This window comes from Pteropus medius, unplaced genomic scaffold, assembly GCF_902729225.1.
Source record: "Pteropus medius unplaced genomic scaffold, Ma_sr-lr_union100, whole genome shotgun sequence".
Lineage (NCBI taxonomy): Eukaryota > Metazoa > Chordata > Mammalia > Chiroptera > Pteropodidae > Pteropus > Pteropus medius.
This window is the reverse complement of record NW_024350926.1, coordinates 6,190,906-6,215,147: the sequence shown is the minus strand read 5'-3', so window position 1 is coordinate 6,215,147 and position 24,242 is coordinate 6,190,906. Positions and strand designations below refer to the sequence as shown.

Genomic DNA, 24,242 nt, shown 5'->3' with positions numbered 1-24,242 from the left:
TTGTCCTGAGTTTAACAATAAGATTATTGTTGTAATTCTAACATTAAACATTGAATTAATGAGTTTTAGGAGTTAGGCATACTTATTTTTAATAATATATGACTCTAGTTAACCAAAAAAGCAGTAGACAATTCAGGCTCCCCCTCCTGACCCTAAACCCACTCGTGTCTCACGCTCACACGTACAAGCACGTCCGGCCTTCTCAAAAGCCAGTCAACTTTAAAAAATATATACCTCATAAACTTGAGTTTCCCCCACCGAACTCATTTGGAGATTGGCCTTTCTCTATGAGCTTTTCCTTTCTCCTTTCTCCTTCCTCTCCCTTCATCTCCTCGCCCCCTCTTCCTCCTTCCTCACTCCCCACCTGCAGGCCTTTGAAAGTCTATATAAGTTAATTTTGTAGATACCCACGTTCAGTTTTCGGAGACTCAAACGAAACTAACACATACTCTTGACAACTGGACGTCACTAGATGGGTTGCTTCTGAGAGATGTATATCCTTGGACCAGTGAAAAGAGCTAATGACAGGCAGGTAAGCAGTCACCACGATATCCTCCTTGTATTTTATAGGACAGTGGTGAAAGAAACCATTTAAGGCAGGTCTACATCGGCAATGGGAAATGCTTTCAGCAGTGGTCTGGGAAAACCAATAGCTATTTCTCTTTAGTTCGTTAGTAGGCAACACTTTTTAAACTGAATTACGTGACATATTTAGACTATGTAGATATGACGCAGAGCTTTTTCTTACAAGCCTGAAAAGACAGTTAAAAAATACTGCTTCAGTACTTATAGTGAAGAATGCACAGATTGAAATGATTCAAACAGTGAGCCATTTTAACTAAAGGCGTCTGCCTCAGACCTTTTTTGGGCTAGAGTAAGCAGCTTTTTTTGTGGAGTAAGCAGCTTACAGCCACTTTAGTACCGTGGTCTATGTAAATGACACTGTAACATAGTCTGTTGACATAATAAGATGAAACAGTCACGCTGGCAGCTTTTAAATGCAGCAGACATGGACAGTCACGTTGAATTTTTACATAAGCTATGTAGAGACGAGTAATAAATACATTTAGTGAGCTGGTTGGTCAGCATAATGCTTTATCTGATTACTATTTACTAAGCTAGGGACTTTAGTTTTTGAGAAAACAGGTAGGAATACAGTATTTAGCAGGCTGTAACTAAATAGTAATAAGATCTAAACTGTCATGCAATTATGCTTTAGAACACATTATTTTTTAAAGCATAAGTTGATTGAAACCCCAAGTTTTCATAAAACTACAATGTAAAAACAAAACAAAAACCTCAAATGCCACCCCCCACCCCGCAATCTTTGTTAAAATGAAATTCTTATTTTCAGTTTACCACTAATAGATATTGGATACTCCGGAGGTGAAATTTTAGCATACCTTGGACATTTGCAGATTCAATGGAAGATCTTCCCAAAGTCAGTCTGTCTTTAATATGAGTTAGTTGTATCCCCCTGATTCCACTATGATACCCCCTGATTTGGCCAGAGCGGCTGCATTTAATCAGTGCCAGGAGTCTACAGTGTGCTGTACTATATACAGTCCTTCGTCGTCACCCAGCTCTGACACACGAGTAGGAAAAAAGGGTTCTATCTAAATTTTTGTGACCTGACATTTTAAACAAATTGAAATAGCAAATGAGCCTGTTATCTTTCTTGGTTAACAAAAGATTTTAACATTAAAAACAAGTAAAACAAAAAGTCTCTGCTGAAGCCTGGTGACAGTCTACACTTTAGATTGTAAAAACAAAATTTAATACAATATTTTTTTAACACTGAAAGCATTTATCCTCATTTTATAGTTTATTCTGGCAAATAGCCAATTATGGGAAGTCTGGAACCAAATTTGGTTATGAATTGTTTTATGATATATATAAGTTTACAAATATTTAAAGCATAAAGATGGAACAGTATGTTGAATATTCACATAAGGACTAAGTATGTTTAATTTTCTGGTAATAAAGATGGTGAAAAAGACTCTTCAAATACATAACACATCTAAAGTCTTACTAATTGTAAGAAGTTGATTTTTCTCTAAAAGAATCTGACATTTGTCCATTAAACATTAAAAATGTAAGGCTATTAGGTAAAAAAAAAAAAAAACAAAAAACCTGCATTACCTAAGTTTTCATAGCACATTATTTGTCCAAATAATGTTAATCTTTCCTTAAAGCCACATGAGGTGAAGAAACATATATTTGTAATTTAGCAAATACAATGCTCTCTATTAAGGTAACAGTGAGTGAAAACCTACATTTATATTTACACACGCATTTAGAAATTTGACTGTTTAGGAAGCCACAGAAAAATTTTAGAAGACTATGTTATTAGCACACAAATGTGAGCTGAATGATTTCTTTTGGAATACTTAAAAAAAAAAATACCTCCTAGTGGTCAGGTATTGTGCTACGTGCTTTACTACATATCATCTCATTTAATTTAGAATAGTCTTTTAAAAAACATTCATTTATAGTAAAATGAGACATGTTAATTTCAAATGACCACCTAAAGATATTTTTACATGGAAAAACTTAAAAAAAAAATCCTAATCAGTCTACAGCCATACCACCCTGAACACTCCCAATCCCGTCTTATCTCGGAAGCTAAGCAGGGTCGGGCCTGGTTAGTACTTGGATGGGAGACCACCTAGGAAGATCAGGTGCTGTAGGTGTAAAACAAAACAAAAAAAAATCCTAATCCAAATATAAATGATTTCTAATGAGATGTACAACAATGTACAATTTTCCAATACGGCCTTCTCTCCACCCCTCACACCTTTTACTAAAGTTTTGTTTAAACTGCTATTACAATTTTGGCCAAGAACCATATACAAACTACCAGGGTAATATCAGTTTTCCCTGATCAAAATGTTCGTTACTCTTGAATCATGCTAATGGTTCGCTTGCACCTGCCCTTGACTTGACACCCAAAGCCCTGTCATCAGGTAGACCCTCGGGAAGGATTGCTGGGGGGTCCTGCAGACAGGAGAGGAATGAAAGAGCAGGATCTGAGATCAGAAGAATCTGTTTCCAAACCAGCAGGGCGCAACTTGAAAAGAAGGTGAAAGGGAGCGAGGAGGCCAGGTCGCTTCCACAAATGGTTTCCATGGTACCCCAGGGCACGGTAGGTAATGTTAATAAGTTGTTCAGTGATCTTGCTCTATAAACACATTTGCCCACTTATCCTCACTTTTTCAAACAAAACCAAGCAAGCAGACACACAAGCGACAGTATGAAAGAGAAAAGCTTTCAGATCGAAAGCAAGGTGTGAGGAGCAGGCATAGTCATAATGCAGTTAAATGTGAGGTTATTAAGAATGCTTCGGTGTGCTAATGGTACCTTATATTTGCTTAATAAACCTTTTTTATACATTCGCTGTTGAATTTTTAATGGTTTAATATCATACCTCTTTAAAATTGCATAAGTTTGAAGCTTGGCTATTGTATGACAAACCTAGTATTTTATAAGTTGCAGATTTTTCTTTTTTCCTCTTTTTCTTTTCTTTGGCTTTGAACTTAATAGGAAGATCTTGCGAATTCTTTAGTGAGATTTTCATAGTACATACATATTTGTTAATTCTGGCAATAGCATTTTGTTGGATAAGTAATTTAGGTAATATCAGTATACATTACTTTCTGTGCATCTGTTTTCTTTACAAAAATCCTAATTTCAATTAAACATTATGATGTGAATATAATTTGCAGGTTAAAATCATAGCCTAACCCATATGCTGCAAATAAGAATGTGAGAAGCTTCTTGGTTTAAACATGGCAGAAATCTGACTGTAGTAGAATTTCTGGCTAGCATGCACAGATGTCTCTCGGGAGTTTAGAAACTTTATCTATCTATCTATCTATCTATCTATCTATCTATCTATCTATCTATCTATCTATCTATCTATCCCTCTATCTTGGCCAAGGACAAATCAGGGGCATTTCAGGTTCTACTTGTAATCTTCAGGTAGAATGGAGACTGCGGGTTTTGGAGTTCATCAGCCCATTAGCTTTATTTTCACAGATCTATGATTCTTAAAAAATATCACTATTTTGAGTTCTTGTCTAGCTTCCCATTAATGCTAGAAAGGCCAGAGCATACACCGAGTTTCTAAAGTACATACTAGGGCACTGTTACATATTTAGCCAAACTCGTGATTGTTTTGAGGGAATTGGCAAGCAGGAATATTCTTGCTTTACAGAGGGTAGCGATACTTTTATCAGATACTTTGGAATAAGAAAAAGAAAACAGAGAAATGACCACTGAAAATTTGTCTGGGATGCACTTGCGATTTTGGCTTCATGTGCGCCTAACGGAAGGTGGAAAATGGTAGAGAACTTTCAAGTTCTCGTTACCACGTCCTGCCGGTAGGGAATTCCATCTTCTCTCAGAGCGACCCCTAGAGGTCACAAACAGAGGGATGGCGGGGTGCCTGACCACGTCCTTTCTGAATCTGTGCGTCTCTGCCTCTTGTCTGTCGCCACTATTCTGCCGGTTTCTCTGGGTCTTGATTTTGAAAGTCTATATTTATTGTCTTGTATGCCACCTCAAATCCTTTTTAGTTTGAAATAGAGCAAAAATAACTAAAAGAAACACGACTCAGCCATATCGATTGCCAGCACTGCCCACAGTGGATGGGAGACAGCCTGCATGGCTCAGGCTGGCATGGAGATTTCATCGGAGCAGCAGGCTGTGATGGCTTCTGCCAGGGCGTATGGACCAGAGTTTAAACAAATAGAACAAAACGGTTGTAGGAATATAAAAACGATGATTTTCAACATCATCTTTGCTAGCATCACATTTCCTTTGGCCGAAGTGAGCAACAGTTACATTAAAATTGTCAGTAGATTTCAAATAGCTACTCTCATTTTAAGCATGGATATTTAGAAAGCTTATGTGGTGGTCATTCAGATTCTAGATTAGGAATGGAAAGAAATCACTTGCGTCTGAGGGTGAGAAATAGTGGATTATAGAAATTATCAGACAACAAACTTAAACATATTGCCATACTATTTCCAGCTCACTCTGGAGGGTTGAATTTCACTTTAAATATGAAACCTGCTAGACTGTGAAAATTGAGGGAATTACAAGTACGTAAATTAATTTCTGGCACTTGGCAGACAAAAACATGTTTGTTGAATGAAATATTTTATCACAGCAATTCTGGAAGTATCTGTTAGATGATAAAAAATAATTTCAGGAGAGAAATTAAAGTTGAAATTATGGTCTCAATTGTAAATTTCATGTCAATAATAAGTGTTTAGTCTAAATTTTATACAAGTATATACATATACCTAATATAAATTTCTCTGCTTAACAATGTGTTTAATTTACTTACATATTTTTTAGCCTTTCTTCCTTTTTTTAGTACTTCTATCTTTTTGTTGGCTCTGGGTTGTCTTATTATTAAAGAGATTCCCCTCCATCTCCCTTTATTTATATGTATATTTATAGGTTAAAACCCTTTTAGATTTAACAAGGAAGAGATTATGCATTAATGGCAAGCAAAGATTTATGCAATTAAGTCAGACTGTTTTCAAAAGGCAAATAGAAGAAATGGTTATTGAAATGACTAAAAGATAGCATTACATTACAATAAGCACTAACTTCAATAATATAGAATGTTCACGAACATTTTGGAGTTGGGACCTTTCCTTTTTCTTATTAGGGATGGGACTTTGAATATTCCCATATTTTTTTTAAACTTAGATTTTATAAAGTTTTCTTTTCTTCCTTCTCTTTTTCCTTCCTTCCTTCCTTCCTTCCTTCCTTCCCTTCCTTCCTTCCTTCCTTCCTTCTTTCCTTCCTTCCCTCCTTCCTTCTATCCCACCCTCTTTCCTTTCTGTTCTTTTTGGGTGAGGACAGTGGCAGTGGAAAAAATACTCGATATATTTTCAAATTCACTGAACCTAATGAATAAATCCCTTCAGTTAATCTAAATAATTTTTGGATACTGAATTTTAAATATCTTCCATTTAGAAATTCAGAGGATTAAACAAAATAGTGATGCATTGCTAAAATGTTGCCTATACTCAACAGGAAGTAAGAAAAACCATTAAAATGCTTTGTTTTTAACCACATAACCATCAACACACTATTAAAATCTAAAGTTATAGATTTTCACTGGCATTAAATTCACACTAGTTAGTTGTAGACTATCACTAATATTTGACAAGCAACATATCTAATTGAAAAATTATTTTTCATTTTATCGGATAATAAGGAAAGACAACACATAATCTCTCAACCAGACTAACAATTTGTTACCTCAAGTGTAAATCTAAACCAATTAAAAAATAATTATGGATCAGACTTCCATTTATACCGCCTGTCTTTTTCTTAGGAAAACAGTTAGTTGGAAAAGCATTTCACTTGTTCCTGTCATATGCTTCCCTGGTTTGATAATTGAGTGATTTTTCCATACTCAGAAGAGACATTTTTCAGCAACACAAATGATCCTTTGGCTGGTTTTAAATGGGCCAGGCAGTAAGGTCCATGAAGCTGGGGCTGTACCCTAGCACCAAGCTCAGGGCTTTCTACAGAATATAGGGGTTCTCACCTAGTATTTGCTGAATGAATGAACAGCGAAATGAAAATGGATTCAATTAGACGATATTTTGAATTTAGTCTAGAAGTAGTTCAAAAGTCTACTTGTTTTGTTTCAGAAAATCTATTGGCTTTCTTAAGCCCTCTGCCTGATGTGCATGTCATGTTACATCATGAGCTAGAAATTCTTTTCCTTAACCCAGGGGTGTGTATTTTATGACCAGAATTCTAAGCTGGCAAACATGTGTTCGAGATATATTTACCTTAGGTCATTATCGTTTGGTCTGATCTGCTGCTGCTTTAAACAAACTGCTTGACTATAAATGCACCTCCGGTTTTATTTACATAATTTCAGATATTAATAGAAACAGACCCCTAACTGAGCACCCCGTGGTATAGTGGAATGCTGGACTTGATGCCAGAAGATGTGGTCAAGGCCAGGTTCTACTATTTGCCAGTGAGTGACCTTCGCTAACTTGAACAAAATACGTAACCTCTCCGGTCCTTCATTCCAGAAGGCTGTTGTGAGGATTAAGTGCAACTGGAAACTATAAGGTACTTCACATACATAAGGCCTTTTTTTTTTTCCTATTCAAATTCCGAGAGAAAATAATTGAATTGTCGACTTTCCTCAGCCTATGTCTACATGAGAGTGAGTCCGTTTTGACAAGAAATTAATGGGAACAGACACTTAGGCCGTATTCTTCTTGTTATCAGACTTAGTCATATCAGGATAATGCTTGGTCTAAATGCTTGCTTCAAAGCAGTTGGTTGTGCCAAAGTGGAGAAATGTCTAGTGGAAATGTTCAGGGACTAATCAGGTCGACTCCAGAGACTCACTTATAGTATGTCACTCTTAGTGATCCGGCCCAAGACCCTTATCCATGCGCCCATTCCTGTCCTTTTATGACGGATCTCAATCTTTGAGCTAAAACAATCTTGTGGCAATTTACACTGGTTGTTAAAATAGCCAGAATAATCAAATTAATCATTATTTTGAGTTCATTCAAATTGACATTTGTCCTCATTGACATTTGTCCCTTGTCACTGATGTAGACACTGATGAGTGTGCTCTCCTGGGGAACGAATCAGTGTGCAGTGCTTCTCGAACTGGTGATACATTTTTCAGGGGGGTGGGGGAAGAGGTATTTGAAGTTATAAGAGTATCCATTTTACTAGCTGATAAGTAATATAAAACATTGTTTTATATTGAAACATATGCTATGGAGTAAAATGCAGCATTTACATGAATTTTTAATGTAAAACAAAAGACTGGAAAAGACCTCTGTGCTTGGTACATTCCCAGACCATTCCCAGCATTCACGCTCGTCTTCTGCAGTTCACGGACAAGGTGAGGAAGCGCTGCACAAGTGCATTCTGGGAGCCCTCAGCTCCCAAGCTGCCTCCCTACAAACACCAAAGCCAAAGTGCTTTTTAGTGGAGCATCTTTTCCTAGCTGAAGACTTTTGGCTCAGAGGGGCTACAAATTGAAGGTTAAGCTCTCCATAGGATGTTCTTGAAAATTCTTTAACATTTAAAAAATATTAAATGAGAAGAAGTTTTAGGAAGAATGCTTTCAGAGGGGAATGTCTAGGATCCCTTATCTAGGCAAGATTTCTCATAGAAAGCATTCTGGAGCAGGATTCTCACTAGAAGGCCTCTAGTGGACACATGAAAGGTGGGATTAGTGAATTATCAGGGAAATAAGACAAGTCTCACTAGAAGGTCTCACTAGTGGACACATGAAAGGTGGGATTATTGAATTATCAAGGAAATAAGACAAGTCCACTTGTGCAGACAGATAAATTAAAAAAAAAATTGAGATTCTACAATATAGAGACATTAGAAAAATAATTGCTTCATGAGACTCTGATGTAAAGAACATGATTTTCATAACTTATTTGCTCTTCATCTAAGCAGTAGATACAACTGCTTGACTTGAAAAACTCTATAGAGGAAATTCAAACACTTTAGACTTACAAAAACTGATCGACATTTAGTTTTAGATGCTGAAATAAGTATGAGTAATGTAAATATCGATGATTAATGACCATAAACTCTTAAAGGTTATGTTTAGAAACAAACACGAAAACCATTAAATTCTAAGCACAGTGAAAAATAAATGTTTAAAATTATTTTTAGCAGTAGGGCTTCTTGGATTTCAACTAAGATCAAGACTTGTTTTCTTATCTGAGATATAATGACCAGATTCTGTTAATAAAGGAATGTTATTTCTTAAGTTAGATTCTAAATATTTAGGTTGTCTTTTTCCAGTTTTTTTTTTAATTTTAAAATTAGAATAAAATTTAGTATTTTCTTTTCTTCGAACCAACAAATAGTTGTGTTTTAAATTTGGCCCAGAATTTTCCTATTTCCTTGAACTACACACATATACACACGTACAAAACGCATTATGCTGAGGCAAAATCTGGACATTCCTGAGAGAGATCAAGAAATCATATTAATCTGAAGGCTTAAGGGAGCTGAGAAATAATTTTGTCTTGATTTTTATTGGGGCAAAACTGAGACAAAGAGAGGTTTTCGAGACTCATCCAGGATCACACATCTGGAGCGGAAGCCTTGACTTCTTTTAAGCAAAGTGGACTTGAATGACGTGGGTTCTGGCACAGACTTCACCACAGGGTAACCCCCAGCTAGTGCCTTAACTCCTCTGGATTTCATTGTTCTCAGTAGAAAATTCTGGAAGTGGTTACAAGCATAGTCCAGAACACCCTTTGGGGACACTGGAAGCATTGGCGAGGGGTGGGGGGAGGGGGGTGTTTCTATTTGCTGCAGTTACTAGAGGATGCTGCTGACATCTGTGGCCCTTCCAAATTGGCAGTGTCCTCTTCTCCCATCTAAATATTGGTAAATATGGGGTGACCCATTACTAGCTCAGGGTCTTTTTATGGTAACTCATTTCCGAACCCAACTCTATTTATGAGAGGGGTGGCAGTCTCACAAAAATAGCTCTGCTTTTAGTTTGTTAAAAGTCACTTTTTGGAATTTCCATTTTGGCATATCTGCATTCTATCCTTAGATTTTTTTAGATGGCAAAGGTTATGTTGGATACTGGCTAAAAAAAAAAACCCAGTCATCTTTAGATGGCAAACATGTAATTAAACAAAACGAAACAAAACAAAACAAAACAAAACAAAATAAAACAAAACACCACCACCAAATCTGATTTCCAAATGTGGAGTGCCATTAAAAAAAAAGTTTAACTATACAATATAACTTTTTATGTATTTTCAGGTTTTCTAAAAATGCACATCTGTAATAGTCTATGGCATGATATCTAATTGCCTGGCAAAATTTCAAGCTTAAGTTCCAAATGTTTTGATATCTGGTCATTAAATCTTGCCTATGTCATGATTTATAAATAAAATCACAAATGCCGTAACTAAGCCAAAAAGAAAAACGCACCCTATGAATTATATCACAAATAAATAAAAATACTGTATTCCTTTAAACAAATGTACTTAGAAGAGCTTTACAACGCAAAGCAAGACAGGTGACATGGTGTAGGAAGAGGTTGCAATTTTGCAACAAGAAGTCTGTACCGCTCCTCCAGGCAGCAGCTGGGAAGGGAGTAGCTGTGTCTCAGAAAGTCGCTTCCACGAGTTCATGACACTTTTGCATCCCAGGCCCCGTTATGTACAAAGTGAGGCATTTTGAAGCTCAGAGCACCTTGCTCCTCGCAATTACGAATGCGTGCAATGACATTTCATCCTTTCATGTACAAATTCTAAAATTCATTGTAACAGAAAAGTTGGAAGTTGAAAATCTGTCTACGATTTGAAATGAAAGGATCAGAAATGTCAGACACTGCAGAATACTGGTTCCCGACAGAGCTCTCTTTATTTGTTCTCTGTTCTTCAGTCATTTTTGTTTGTTACAAAATGCAGTCTTGACTTTTTATTTAAACAGTCTTTAAACTAAATTGTTCATGCCATGCAAAAATAACATTTTATGCATTTTTTTGGGGGGGAGGGGGGCTTCTTATTTTTTAGTTCACAGGCATTATTAACCGCGTTTTAAGAAACAAGTTTTTTTGTGCTTTTTGTAACTAGTCACATGCTGGTTTCACGTGTGGGACAATAACCTGTGTCTCCCGGGTTAGAATGAATTTCTGGGGCAAACAAGTGGTTTTCCATCTTGTACCCCTCTTGACTACTGTCCTTTTTAACTTCAGCCATAGCGTGGTAAATGTCTTGCCTACAATGGTGACTCGTGTCCGGGGCGGGGGAAGAGTCCACACAGGCCTCTTCTCTTAAAGGGTCTCTTCCATCACTAGCCTTCTCTGCAAAGCAGTTGGGGCTGGAGTCTGCCTGCTTGTCCTGCCTGGTGGTCCCTTGGAGCTCTAAGAAGTCACCGTCGTCGCCAGTGTCTATCTCGGTGAAGCTCCGCCTCTCTCTCGACGAGAAAGGAAAGGGTCTCTGCTTGGGGAACCGAAGGGTGGGCCCCTTGGAAGGGCCCTGACAATGTGCGGGGACCCCGGCGCCCGGCAAGGCTCTGTCGCCCCGCGCGGGGTTTTCTTCCGAGAGGATGGTGCTGAGCAGCTGCGGGGCGGCGAGCGGGAGCTCGGCGGCGGTGACGGGCAGCGGCCGCGCGGTGCTGGGCGGGGTGTGCGGCGCGCCGCCCCGGCTCTCCTTGAAGTTCACTTTGAGCGCCCTGGCCTTGAGCGGGTTGCTGCCCCTCAGCGAGCTCCTGGGGCTCTCGGAGGCACTGTCGGACGGCGCACCCTGGGAGCCGCCGGAGTCGGGGTTCAGAGTCAGGTCGACGGGCGCGTACTCCAGGGCGGCGGCGCCCCGGCCTGCAGGCCCTTTCTCTCTGGCGAGCGTTAGAAAAGGGGGCCCCCTGGCCCTCTGGGGCTCCTCCGCGCCGGGGAGCTCGGGCGGGAACTTCATCTGCAGGTGAGAGGCGCAGGGCGGCGGCAGGGGCGACCTCTCGGTCTCGGTGAAGTCGGTGGCACAGCTGGTGAAGCTGTCGATGCTCGAGGTGCTCTTCATGTCCACGACGACCTCGGCCTGCGCCACGGCCAGCTGCTCGCGCGGGCAGACCACCTCCTCCATCTCGATCTCCTCCTCGAAGGCGGTGGGGCCGGCGGGCTGCGCCGGGCCGTCCGGGCTGGGCTGCGCGGGCGGCTGCATCTTGGTGATCTCGTTGTACAGCATCTCCAGCTTCTGCGCGCTCAGGTGCTGTGGGCTGGAGGAAGACGTGTTGTTCAGCTGCTCGTGCGAGTCCTTTTGGCTCACCTCCTGGTACTTATTCTCGTAGGACTTGTTGGAGCTCGTCTCGGACAGGGCCTTCCTGGCCCACTTCCACCGGCTGGGGGAGAGGTGACTGTCGTCGGCCGAGTTCTTGGCGTTGGCCGACTCTCCCGCCTTCTCCGCAGCCACATCGATCAGCTCCATACTTCGGGCGAAGGCGTCTTTTAGGTTCATAGAGACGATGCTTCCGTTCCTTTTGGCCCGCTCGAGAGCCTCCCTCCTTTTAATCGCCTTCTCCTGGCGTTTCTGCTCCTTATAAAACTCCGAGAAATTGTTCACAATGATTGGGATGGGAAGGGCGATCACCAGGACCCCCGCGATGCAGCAGAGGCCCCCCACGATTTTCCCCAGTAACGTTTTTGGGTAGATGTCCCCGTAGCCCACAGTGGTCATGGTGATGGTGGCCCACCAGAACGACGCCGGGATACTGGTGAACTTAGTAGCGTCTTCGTCCTTCTCAGCAAAGAACACCAGGCTGGAGAAGATCATTATCCCCATGGCCAGAAACAGTATCAACAAGCCCAGTTCGTTGTAGCTCCGCCTGAGGGTGAAGCCCAGGGACTGCAGGCCCGTCGAGTGCCGGGCGAGCTTCAGGATCCTCAGGATGCGCATGATGCGGAAGATCTGGACCACGCGCCGCACGTTCTGGAACTGCAGCACGCTCTTGTTGGACTCGGTGAGGAAGATGGTGACGTAGTACGGTAGGATGGCCAGCAAGTCGATGACGTTGAGCGGGCCTTTGAAGAACTTCCACTTATTCGGCGAGGAGAGGAAGCGTAGAAGGTACTCCATGGTGAACCAGGCGATGCACACCGCCTCCACGTGCGCCAGCTGCGGGTTGTCGTTGGCCTGTCCGAACTCGTCCGTTTCCTGCAGCTCCGGCAGGGTGTTGAGAGACAGCGCGATGGTGGAGAGCACGATGAACAGGATGGACACGATGGCCAGGATCTGGAAAAGAGAAGAAAGCCCGAGTGAGCGGGTCCCCTTGGTTGCTTGGGCAGCTGGGAGACACCTGGGTCCACCGTTCTGTCAAGGATGCGGATCGCACTGCTCAAAGATATTCCAAGAAGGTAACTTTACAACCTAAAATTCCCTCATACAAATACATTTACTTTTTTGGTGAGTTCATTGCACTTGAAAGTCTAACGTAGTGTACATTTAAGTTCTAGGGCCTGGGCGATGTGAAAAAAATCCATGTCCCCTCCCCCCGCCCCCCGCCCACTATTCTCAGGCACATCTGTGTGAGCGACCACCCTTTGGAGTAGCTTTTGGGGGAGCAGTCACCTCTCCTCTTGTAGTTATTGGTAATTTTTCTCTCTGAACCACCCGGTTTGTGTTTTTTTTAAGTGAATCTCCACACGTGCTACATAAGCCAGAAGGAATTCATGATTTCCAGAAGTTTTATTCTACAACCAAAACCACGAATGCAGGACTCCACGTGCAGAGATGGCGTGGTGCTCAGCACCACAATGCTTCTCCCAGAACCATACTATTTGTATGGTAAGCGTGGACGGAACCGAGTCAGGAGAGCCTTCGACCCGGGACGTGTGGGCCTCTGGCCAGGGTCATGCGGAGAAGAGGACCGTGAGCAGCTTCATTCAGTCAGGGGAAGCTTCTTGAGGAAGAGCTCGAAGGCCGTCCACGGTGATCTCAGCGCAGGGCAGACCCTGCGGGCAGGGGAGTAACAGCCCCGTGTGGATGTGGAAGGAAGGGGGAGGGCTCAGTGGGAAGGAAGAAGAGGATCAAGCGACTGGACTTTAGAGTCAGGCGGCGTTCTGAGGGCTGAGCCTGGCTTTATCGCTTACTGCGTGACCTCGGGCAAGTTACTTAACCTCTCTGTGTCCGAGTTTACAAGTCTGTCGAATGAAGACAATAATCATTGTTATTTCACGGTCGTTGTGGAGAATACAAGGCACACAGACATCGCTAAATAAATGAAAGGTGCTCCTATTACTGGAGGCTGAAATGAACAGGACTTCAGTCTTGGAAGACAAAGGCCAAGCACTGGTAGGCGGGAAAACCATGTAAGAGACAGACAGCCCGAGTCAGACGGCCTCACCGTAACCCCGTGTCTCAGGCTGACAGGGCGAGCATGAAGATTAAGATTTGAAGGCAGTGGAAGGAAGCGCCTCTTCGCTTTGTAAAGACGGTGCATCTGGAGCACACGATTCTCGGAGAAGTAGGAAACCTGAAACCTCTCCTACCTATGTTAGGTCTGGCCTCGTTTCTTCCAATCTTTGCCAATGACCTTGGAAGGTGTCGCTGGTCTCCGTTATTTGTAGTTCTGTGAAAAATATCCTGACAGTGACTGTTTAATTTAGAGATTCAGCATCTAGTACACATATCGAAGATAATGATTAAACACACAGCTCAGTAAACATCAGACTGTGAAAAAATTAGTTTATCTCTGACATGGGGACTCGGAGCTTGTTTTTCTTTTTCTCTCTTCTGTTTCTCTACATCAAGGTTATTCTTCTTTCCCTTTCTCTTTTCTCCTCTTGTGCCTCCTTTATACCTTTCACTGCTTTCTCTTCCAGCTTCTATCTTTCTTCTTAAATTGCTATAAAGTAAAACCATGGTATAATATATTTCAGAATGCGCTGCAGATATTAAATAAAGATTTATGGTTCCTTAACTTAAAGAACGGTATTTATTAGTTGTTTTTTTTTCTTAAATAAAACTAAATTAAATACTTTTTACTTGAGAACACATCAGAATTTCCTTTAAAATTGCGGATCAATGAATCACAATAAAGGTTCTCTTCGCCCACTCTAATAGATTGTGAAGGCTAGAGTTAGAAATCCCCTCAAGAAGGTTTACGTAAACCCATGGATAACGAATTCAGAGGGTTTATTAAGGGCAAGCTGGGAATCTCTACCTCAGAGGCCAATGACAAGGTGACATAACGTTCTGTCACTAAAATATTCCGAAGGAAGCATTGGTCAGATTCCATCTACTCTTCGGCTCTTACCTTGAGGAACTAGATGCCTCTGTGTTTTCTAGGAGGTCACACTATTGCTAACGCACTTTGGGAATTTTGAGTATGGGGACGGCTGCCATCACTCACACTGACAATTCACATCCTAGAGTTTCCATATCTTCTTATCTGTTCATCTGCCCATTTTGGATGAAGTTTGCTGATGTTTATCACTTCAGAGAGCAAAGAGAGAAGTAGAAATACAAATAAAAATCATTCTATTGTCTTCCAACCTTTTGGACAAAACACAAAGTGGAAGGTCCGAGGCGGACCTTCAGTTTTTCTTGGCCCCTCCGTCAGAGCTAGACTGTTGGTCGTTTTATTTCGGTCGCTAATTCTGGAAAACAATGAAACGTTGTATTACTGACACAGTGTATAGTCTAGTTGGTGGCAGCTAACAAACATGGCTGCTTTTAAAGTGAGCGCGCACACAGCCTGACTGTGAGTAGTTCTCGAAGAAGGGACCCCCCCGCATCCACATTAAAGAAACCATAAGCTACTGAAGTGTGTGACATTCTGTCTCATGTTCAACTTCAATCTGTCAAAACCGTTTGCTCTCCAGGTAAAGAAAAGACTTATTTTAAATATCTTGTGAAGCTAGGTGTTCTCTCAGAAAGACAACCTGTTAAACAGATTATTCAATATGTACCAAGGATGACATGTGATGCAATAAGCCAAATGCAAGTTTATTGTCTTATCGTAGAGCTTTTTTTTTAAACACAATAAATGTAACAAAAGCGAAATTTGGCTTGAAGCTGCAGGATATACTTCTCAACGTGGAAATTTACTTTAGTACAGCAAACCCTTATGGCGTTTAGGTGTTGCTTTATTATAGCTACGCACACCTAGGTTTTCAATCATGTCACCTCCAACAACTGGCTTCCAGAGCTGGCTGCTTCCCTCAGCTCTAGCAAATAGATTTACGTTCGTACAGGGCAAACGAGGCAAAAATTCCAAACAATGACCTGTGTGATACTGGGCCACCCGCTTGACAATTTGGATTACATCATCTCCAAGGTTCTTTCTGCCTCTAACACTTGGTGATTCTTTTTTCTAAACTAAAACATTTTGCCAATTCCAGTCATTCATGCAAACCAAACCCTGGACAACTGGTTTTGTCATTTTGGTCGAATCGCCAAAATACAAATTTTTTTTTGGCTTAAAACATAAAAAATTCAAATGAGAAGGCTTTGAAAAATATCTCGCTGTGCGTTCCAAGCATTTAGTTACTGGCAACAGCCTTCTTTCTTGATAAACCATTTCCTCCTTTTTGAATCTCCTGGAAAATGATGTGAATTCTTCACAGACATTCATGGATCATGTGGGGTTGAGAACAGGGCCCCCAGGACTGGCATGAGGAGGCACCAAAAGCTGGTTGCACTGATTTCTGCTTGTGAGATGCAGTAAGGCAGTTGGAGACTTGCCTCAACTGACCAATTCGTTGATTTTGTGTCCTGTGAAGATAATGGGTATTTTGTGGCGGAAAGAGCGCTGGCCACGTGGGTGAGCCAGTTCCTTCTTCAAGCCTCAGTTCCCGCATCTGCAAAAGGAGGAGCCTCGCACTCGCCTCTCCCACCTCGGAGCTGTCAGGGATCAAAGGAGCTCCTGCACAGCAAGCATCCTATATGGGAAAAAGTAGCCTTAGTGTATTTAAGGCTGGCGATGTGTCTGGAAAAGCCTCTGGCCAGCACTGGGAGGAAATGAAGAACACAAACTGTCTGTCCCTGTCACCCCCCGTCCCCCTTCTGAATACAATCGCAGACCTATTTAATGCTCATACTTGAAACACTTTCAAACACATTCCCTCACCTAAGCAGTGGTGTGAATGCCAAACGCAGCCAACTGAAGCTTATTTGCCTTAGGACGAACCTCTAGTTCGCCAGTAGTATTTAAGAGTTGGACTGAAGCCGGGTTGGGGGGGGTGGGTGAAATGGCTGAAGGGGGTGAAAGGTACAATCTTCCAGTTATCAAATAAATAAGTCCTGGGGATGTAATGTGCACAGTGGTGACTGGAGTTAGCAATGCTGAACTGTATGCTTGCAAGTTGCTAAGAGACGAAATCTTAAAAGTTCTCATAACAAGAAAAAAAAATGTATAACTATGCGAGGTGATGCATATTAACTAAACTTATTGTGGTGATTATTTCACAATACATATGTGTATTAAATCATTGTTCTTTACCCGAAATGAATACTATGTGATATGTCAATTATATCTTAATAAAAAAAGAAAAGAGTTGGACTGGGGTTGAGTCTTAAAATATGCAGTAAGTTTTCTAGCTTGGGCCTCCCGTGTGATAATCTTTATATTCACTGACATTCAATACTCCATCAGAACACCTGGAGGGTCTCCCCTCTCCCCTAACCTCACCTTCCTTCCTTCACAAATATATGCCGAGAGGTCAAAGTGAGTGAGTTATAAGCTCTTACAAATATAACACTTCTGCTTTATCATCTTGGTGGGACAGAATACATGTGAAAAAACCCTGATCAGTAATAAAAAGCAACATGGGAAACCATGATGATAAGAATTTCCAGGACAGAATCAACTTATTCAAGTCGACAGGAAGGAGAAGCCCCGTGATAAGCATTCTTAGAAATATGAATAATTGTCTACTGTCAAGAAAAGGACAAAGCTCAATGGCAATTCCGAGTTTATAAACCAAAGGCTGAATCATGTGTCGAAGGAAGAACTGAGGAGTTGGTAAGAATATCATGATTTTTGTCCACCCATCTTCTACTTCTAGCTATTTCCCAGAAGACTACTGGATGCAGCAAATCAGAATGTAAATCCTTTGATTTGCACCAAAAAAAAAGGACCATCTCTGACTGTAGTTCTGGTATTTCCTATTCCTTGAACACATGCATTCTCCTCTAAGGCTGGTGGCCCTTAGTTGACCACTGGCCCTTTCTTCTCTCGGATGTCCCCTTGGCCCTCTAGGACAAAAGAGACTGTGTGTGTAAGCACTCCCAGCTGATTTGCAAAACATGCCACACTTGCAAAGAATGAGCCTCACTGAAAGGTTTAGTTGGTTTTTAATTATTTTGGCCCAAGGATAACAGGAACTCAGGATTTCAAATCTCCTCCCTCCCCATTTGAGGGCTGTTGAATGAGGGGTTTGAAACGTCAGTCATCCACACACAAGTTGAAGTCAGCCCTAAGCCTGTGTAATGCCTTTCATTTGAGGTGGTCTGGGGTGTGAGAAGCAACCCCATTCAAGATACTATCAAATTCTTTTGTTTTTTATTCTTACATATAAAACCAATTCTTTGAGAGGACAGTTTTTGGTTACCTTACGAGTAAAGATAGTGTTTCAATATTTTCTTGGTATCTCCTCAAATAAGCTTTGTTTTGCTACTCATGATACATTTCTGTATTTTAAAGGATTAGATTTTACGGAGCAAGACATTGGGTTGAGGACCAGTCGAGGGAACTTTACTTATTCGTAGTAATTCTGCAAAGAAACGAGCCACAGAGAGATGCGGGTACCTTTTATCTTACACCCACTCCGATGATCAGGCAACCTTTTCAGGGGTCATTTGCTCTTATAGAAGTCTTCAGAAGCCAGAGTGAAATGGAGACTGGCCCAGCAGGGAGGACCACGGACCCCACTGCCTCTGCCAGCCTCTGGAGGGCAGTCTGCATGGCTCTCCTCTCTGCAGACTGCTTAGCCTCCCTCCCAAGAAAGCGCGACATCCGCGTTTAGCCTCTTCTCTCCAGTGCGCAAATGACATTTGGGGGACACTGGACGAGAATGAGTGGAGTGAATCCTTTGAACGGAATTTCATTTAACTTGGTATCTAGACTGTAAAAATAAATCATAGAATACTCAAGTTAGAAGAAATCTTTAATATATTCCATTTCTCACTTTACAGATCAAGAAATGAAGATCCAGGGAGTCTAATAAGTGTGCGGTGGGATTTAGAGTTGAGAGGTCTGAGTTCGAATCCTGATTCTGATATACTTTAGTAGTTTTGTGCCTACAAGTAGCTTTCCATATGGGACTTGGTCTTCTCATGTAGAAAATGTGGAAAATAAACACTTGCTTTGCTCACTTATAATAACCCTGTTTTGAGGACTGTGATGGATAATTTTACATGCCAACTTGGCTAGGCTGTGGTGCCCAGTTATGTGACCAAACACCAGTCTAAGGCTGTTGTGAAGATCTTTTTTTTTTAGATGCGATTTGAACGAAGAGACTTATATGTTTGCCCCATCTCCTCCATAATATGGTTCATTAACTAGTGATGTTGAGCCCAGAATGAAGATAAGCTTCCCTAAAAGAGCATCGACTCATATTGTAATAGAAACCCTTCTTCTGAGTTCTGTTCGTTTGGCCTGTTTCAGAGGTTGAGGTTGATCTGCGACAACAACCTTGCCTTAGGCCTGAGTTGAAACACAGCCACTTAGATCTAGGATCTACATGTTACAATTATAATAATCCCTTATATCGCCCTTTCCTTTATCTGTTCTTCCCTTCCTTCCTTTCTTTTTTCCTTCCTTTTTCCTTATCTTGCCTTCCTCCTCCTCCTCCTCCTTCTTTTTCCTCCTCCTTCCTTCCTTCCTTCCTGCTTCCTTTCCTTCTCTTCCCCATCTTCCTTCCCTTTTCTTTTTCTTTTCCTTCCTTTTTTTCTTTTTTCACTTGTTTTTTTTTTTTTTTTTTTTTTTTTTTTTTTTTTTTTTATTCTTTCATCTCTTCAACATCTCTATCATCTGTCTGTCCACTCATCATCTACACATATGTATTCCATTACACACACACACACACACACACACACACACACACACACAAAGCACACATATGTTATATATATTCCATTGGTTGTTTCTCTGGAGAACTCTAATACAAGAAGAAATAAGATAAAATACATGATAGCATCTCACAAGTTGTAAAGTGCTAAAAAAATGTTAATTACTATACTTATTTGAGAATTTCCCAAATCCTATATCTCTTCCTGTTGGGCCATAAGAAGAATCCAGTTGCTCATTCTGTGTGTGACTCCAACACCTAGATGGTGGTTGTTTCAACCCCCCTACAAAGAGAACATGTTCATGTACATGGTGTCACTTAGGGGGGCTTAAGGACAGGTGATTCTGTTACTTGGTGCAAATGGATCGAGAGGGATTCCTGAAGTTGGACTTTCATTGATGGCCGCCAGCCTCTTAAGATGCTGTCCCTTCCCCTTAGCTGAGCTGAAGTGAGCTCAGGGAAGGTGAACAAAAGGAAAATAAAGATCAGCATATGTTACTTTCTCAAACCTCACATAAATGGTTAATTTACACTAATTACATGGTATCTGGATCCATCCCCAGTGCAGTGTGGGGAACCTGGAATTGATTGATTTTGAGACCCTTGTAAAGATTCTTAACTTCATGAGTTTTTCAGCTAGTGCCATTTTTCTATTCTTTCTCACTCAGTCTTGGTGGCTGAATTGGCTTGAATGTCCCCTCCAGCTGGGCTGGGAGTCCCCGTGCTTCCTGGGCACGTGATTCTCCTTCACTCCCCCAGCCACTACTCCCCCGATTGTCCTCCATCTGCCCACATCCTGCCACTTCGCAGGAAGCCCTCACATGGTCTCCCTTTGCAACCTTACCTGTACTTAGATGGCTGCCTCCTTGTAGGATTGCCAGATTTAGGGAATAAAAATGCAGATGCCCCGTTATAGGTGAATCGAAAAATTTTTTACGGGCCATACCTATACAAAAAACATATTTGCTGTTTGTGTGAAATTCACTAGGCATTCTGTATTCGATCTGGCAACCTTACCCCATTGGTAGCTGCTCCTGGCTGAGCCAGTCAGAATCCGCCCTCCTGGAAACCTGAACTTTGAACTCTGAGACTTGGAGATGAGGAATGGGTGGGATGGGGTCACATTCATGGCAGGGCTCCAGAAGGCGGAGTGACAAGCTCCTTTCCAAGACGCTGTCTCTCCCGCTCCCCACTTTTAGCTTAACATTGTCCAGAGTTTGATCAAGTTCTGTTACATCCATAAAACCTTACAACCTTCTGAGATAATAATTTGACAATTTCATAGGAGATAGTTTTGTTTCTCAAAGAGGATTCCAGAATTAGGGGAGGCAATGACTACCTCTTTTCTGCAGAATTTCTTACAGTGTCTGACACAGAGCAGGCACTTCATAAATTGATTTTGAATAAGTGAATAACCAAAAAAAGAAGGGAGAAGTCCACAGAACTGGAGAAAATGAGAGTGGACCTTGAAGAAACCTAATATTTCTAATCGCCTAAGAAGTATAAGACAGGTTTTAGTCATTTTCTGTTGCTTTTTTGGTCTAAAAGCTTTAACCAGCAATGGATTTTTTTTTAACAATAGAAATTCATATTACAAATCACCCATTTGGCAATAACAGACCAGCTTTACAAGTTTAGCAACATAATCTTTTCCTAGGTTTAAGCTCTATACTTTTTATTAATCCCTTTTTTCATTATGGGGAGCAGATTGCCTTCCCTGCCTTTTCACCTTATTCTTTGAGAATCCTGCTTTTGACTGTATATTAGCTTTGGGCTTCGCCTTCACAGAAGGATACATTTTCTTAAAGAAAAGTCTGTATTCGTCCAACATCACACTTTTTTGCTGGTATGATTTGGAGTCTGCAGTTAATCCAACCAGCGAATGGAGTGACAGTTCCATGCAGAGATATGGATAGATTTCAGGTTTGTGCAATGAAATGTTAAGCCCCTGAGAAGAATTAATAATGTAGATTATCCATTAAAAAATACTTACATACACATGCATATATACATACAAATACACGCACACATATACATTTGGTATGTGTGTATATTTGTATATACATACAAATACACATTTGGTATGTGCGTGTATTTGCATGTATGTATATACAAATACACACACATACCAAATACACACGTACATACAAACACATGCATATATACATACAAATACACACACATACCACTGTTCCCTGCAGGCAAAAGTAAAGCAGCACAGAAAATGAAAAAAACTTTATAAAAGTATAAATGTGCCCTGGTTTTAGGGAGCCGAGCAGTGTGGTGTGACTGGATGTAGGTGGGGTTCAGAAGTGAGTTGATGTGGGGTGCCTGTGGCAAGTTAAGCAATGGATGAATTCTGAGGGGCATTCGGTGCAATGATGAAGAGTTCGGTAGGCTTTCTTCCAAAGACCAATTTCCCTTAAAATGTGGTCCCCAGACCAGCAGCATCAGCATTAGAGGCTAACTTGTTAGAAATGCGAATTCTCAGGCCCACCCCATACCTACCGAGTCAGAAAGTCTGAGGAGGGGCCAGCAGTCTGTGTTTTAATGGGTCCTCCGGGGGATTCTGGTGCTGGCTGAAGCTGGAGGACACTGACGTCAGGCGTAAAAGCCGCAGATGGATTTTAAGCAAGGGGACAGCCGCTCAGATTTGCATTTTTGAAAGATTGCTCACGAACTACAATGTGTGGTATTGACTGCGGTCGGGGGGCCACTGAAGACAAGAAGAGAAGTTTCTATTGCAGTGGCCGTAGAAAAGGGAAGAAAGGAATAGGTCATAAACATTTTTATAAGGTGGGACCTCGGCCTGACTTGCTGTGGAGATGGGACGCCCGGGGTCCCGCCATGTTTCTGATTACGTTGACCAGGAAGACTGAGCGGCCCCCACAAATCTCCGTGATTCTCTCACACGGTGGAAAACTCAGAGTGAGCCTCGCCTCACGTCATCCTTTATCTCTGAAAATCATATTTCCTCATATTACAAGTATTTTAATCAGAACTTCGAGTTTTGAAAAAGACATTTCTCTCTTAAAAAAAACAAACAAACCAGTTTATTGGTACATGAAAACATTATAAGACACACACGATATCATTTGCCGGAATGATTTTCTTTTATAAAATTTCACTGGAAGTATACATTCTGAAGTCACACGGGCCAGAGACTAGTTTAGTAACCTATTTATACCAGCTGTTTCCTGAAAGCACGCCCATTTGCTGAATTATTTCTCACCCGCTCCAACTTCCAATTTCTGCAAGGAAGTCTTCTAAATTTCCAGAATTAAAGTGCCATTAAAAACTGGCTTTGTTCCTTGGACACCTAGGCGCATCATCAGCTCCTCAATGATCATTAGCAGGAAACTGCAAAGATATATTTCCACCATTATCCCCATATCTAAAGACCATCCGGCAGCTTCAAAGAAAGAAAAAAAAAAAAGCCGCAATGCAATCGTTATTTTTCCTTTTAATGAATCTCGGCAGTAAACCTCTTCTGAAAAGTATTTTCGGGGTCAACATCATTAAGACCACATTATAAAAATGCCAGAAAACAGAAGACATGCCAGGGTCACGCCGAAATGAAGCAGCTCTGCCAAGGGAACAAGTTAGATGGAGCCAAATCCAGCATGACAGAAGAAAACTTGCACGATTCACTTTATAACTGCTCTTAGGGGCAGGCTGCAGTGCTGTCCCAAGGCCAGTGGGCAGCCGCAGCTCAGATGGCAGGTCTTCTTCGCGCGATAAAGCCAAGCATCACAAACAAGGGCCTTTAGTGGAGTCCCGTTTGGCTTGTTTTGACGGCAACAATTGGGGACCATTATTTGAATGGGCTCAAGCACTTCTGTACGTACTAGAGACTGAGGAGGTGTTTACTAGGCAGAGGGGCCCTGCCTTTCATATCTGTCTGATGTGGACATTTTTAACAATCATATAGACACATTCTATTATCTGCACAGAGTCACTCCGGCTTCTGTCATGAAGGCTACATAAGGGCTTGTCAATCAAAATGTGGTCCTCGATTCAGCAGCAGCATCCAGGAGCTTATTGGAAGGGCAGTATCTCAAGCCCCCTCCCAGGTCCACTGAAGCAGCTTGTTTTCACAAGATCCCAAGGGATTCGTATGCACTTTTACGTTTGAAAAGTTCTGACCTCAAACACCAATGCCTGCCATGAAAAAAAAAATCAGCTTTGCAGGTTCTTCCACAGATTTTTAACCAGTGGGTCTCAGTTCTGGAAACAAGATGGGTTGTTAGGCCTCGTGGGGCTTTTCAACGCTGTTCAGTTCAGTCACGCGCCCAGCTCTGAGGTACCTTTTCACGTAATAGAGCTCATAAGATCAAGATTAGAGCTTAAATATACATAGCACCTTGTAGGTGCTTATTTAATGGCAGTTAATATTATTGCATTTATTCAACAAATTAGCTTTCACGGATGAAGACTTATGTGCACAGTGGTTCCTGGTCAGCAAGGCAAAATTCACCCATCGTGATGTGTAGTCTACATATAAAAATACTCTGCTGATATTATGACAAATGTTCAGATAAGTTTTATATATAGCTGAAATACTCTCATGTTTGAATTTCTTTTTAGTAGAAGTTTGTCAGTTATTGACTTACACATGGTCAACCTGTCACGGCCCCTGGCCAGGCCTCACTTCCTGTCGTCTGTACAATATTCACCAGCT

General features: G+C 41.4%; 1 protein-coding gene, 1 long non-coding RNA gene and 1 pseudogene across 3 annotated transcripts in view; 2 read left to right on the top strand and 1 right to left on the bottom strand.

Moving 5' to 3' along the window:
* The window catches only part of LOC120585490 (uncharacterized), a 30,241-nt gene extending 11,342 nt beyond the window's left edge, over positions 1-18,899 (top strand). Inside the window, exons 3-4 of one of the 2 annotated variants that reach the window (XR_005648348.1) lie at positions 11,842-12,904; positions 13,182-14,407. This is a non-coding gene — a long non-coding RNA (uncharacterized LOC120585490). Of the gene's footprint in view, positions 1-11,841; positions 12,905-13,181; positions 14,408-18,686 lie in introns of those variants that run through there. The other variant, XR_005648349.1, reaches the window with a different exon arrangement.
* Positions 2,575-2,693, top strand: LOC120585630 (uncharacterized; annotated as a pseudogene).
* The window catches only part of KCNB2 (potassium voltage-gated channel subfamily B member 2), a 334,241-nt gene continuing 320,609 nt past the window's right edge, over positions 10,611-24,242 (bottom strand). The window contains exon 3 of the mRNA XM_039841861.1: positions 10,611-12,782. Within this exon, the coding sequence (XP_039697795.1) occupies positions 10,635-12,782 (2,148 nt within the window). The 3' untranslated portion in view covers positions 10,611-10,634. The remainder of the gene's footprint in view (positions 12,783-24,242) is intronic.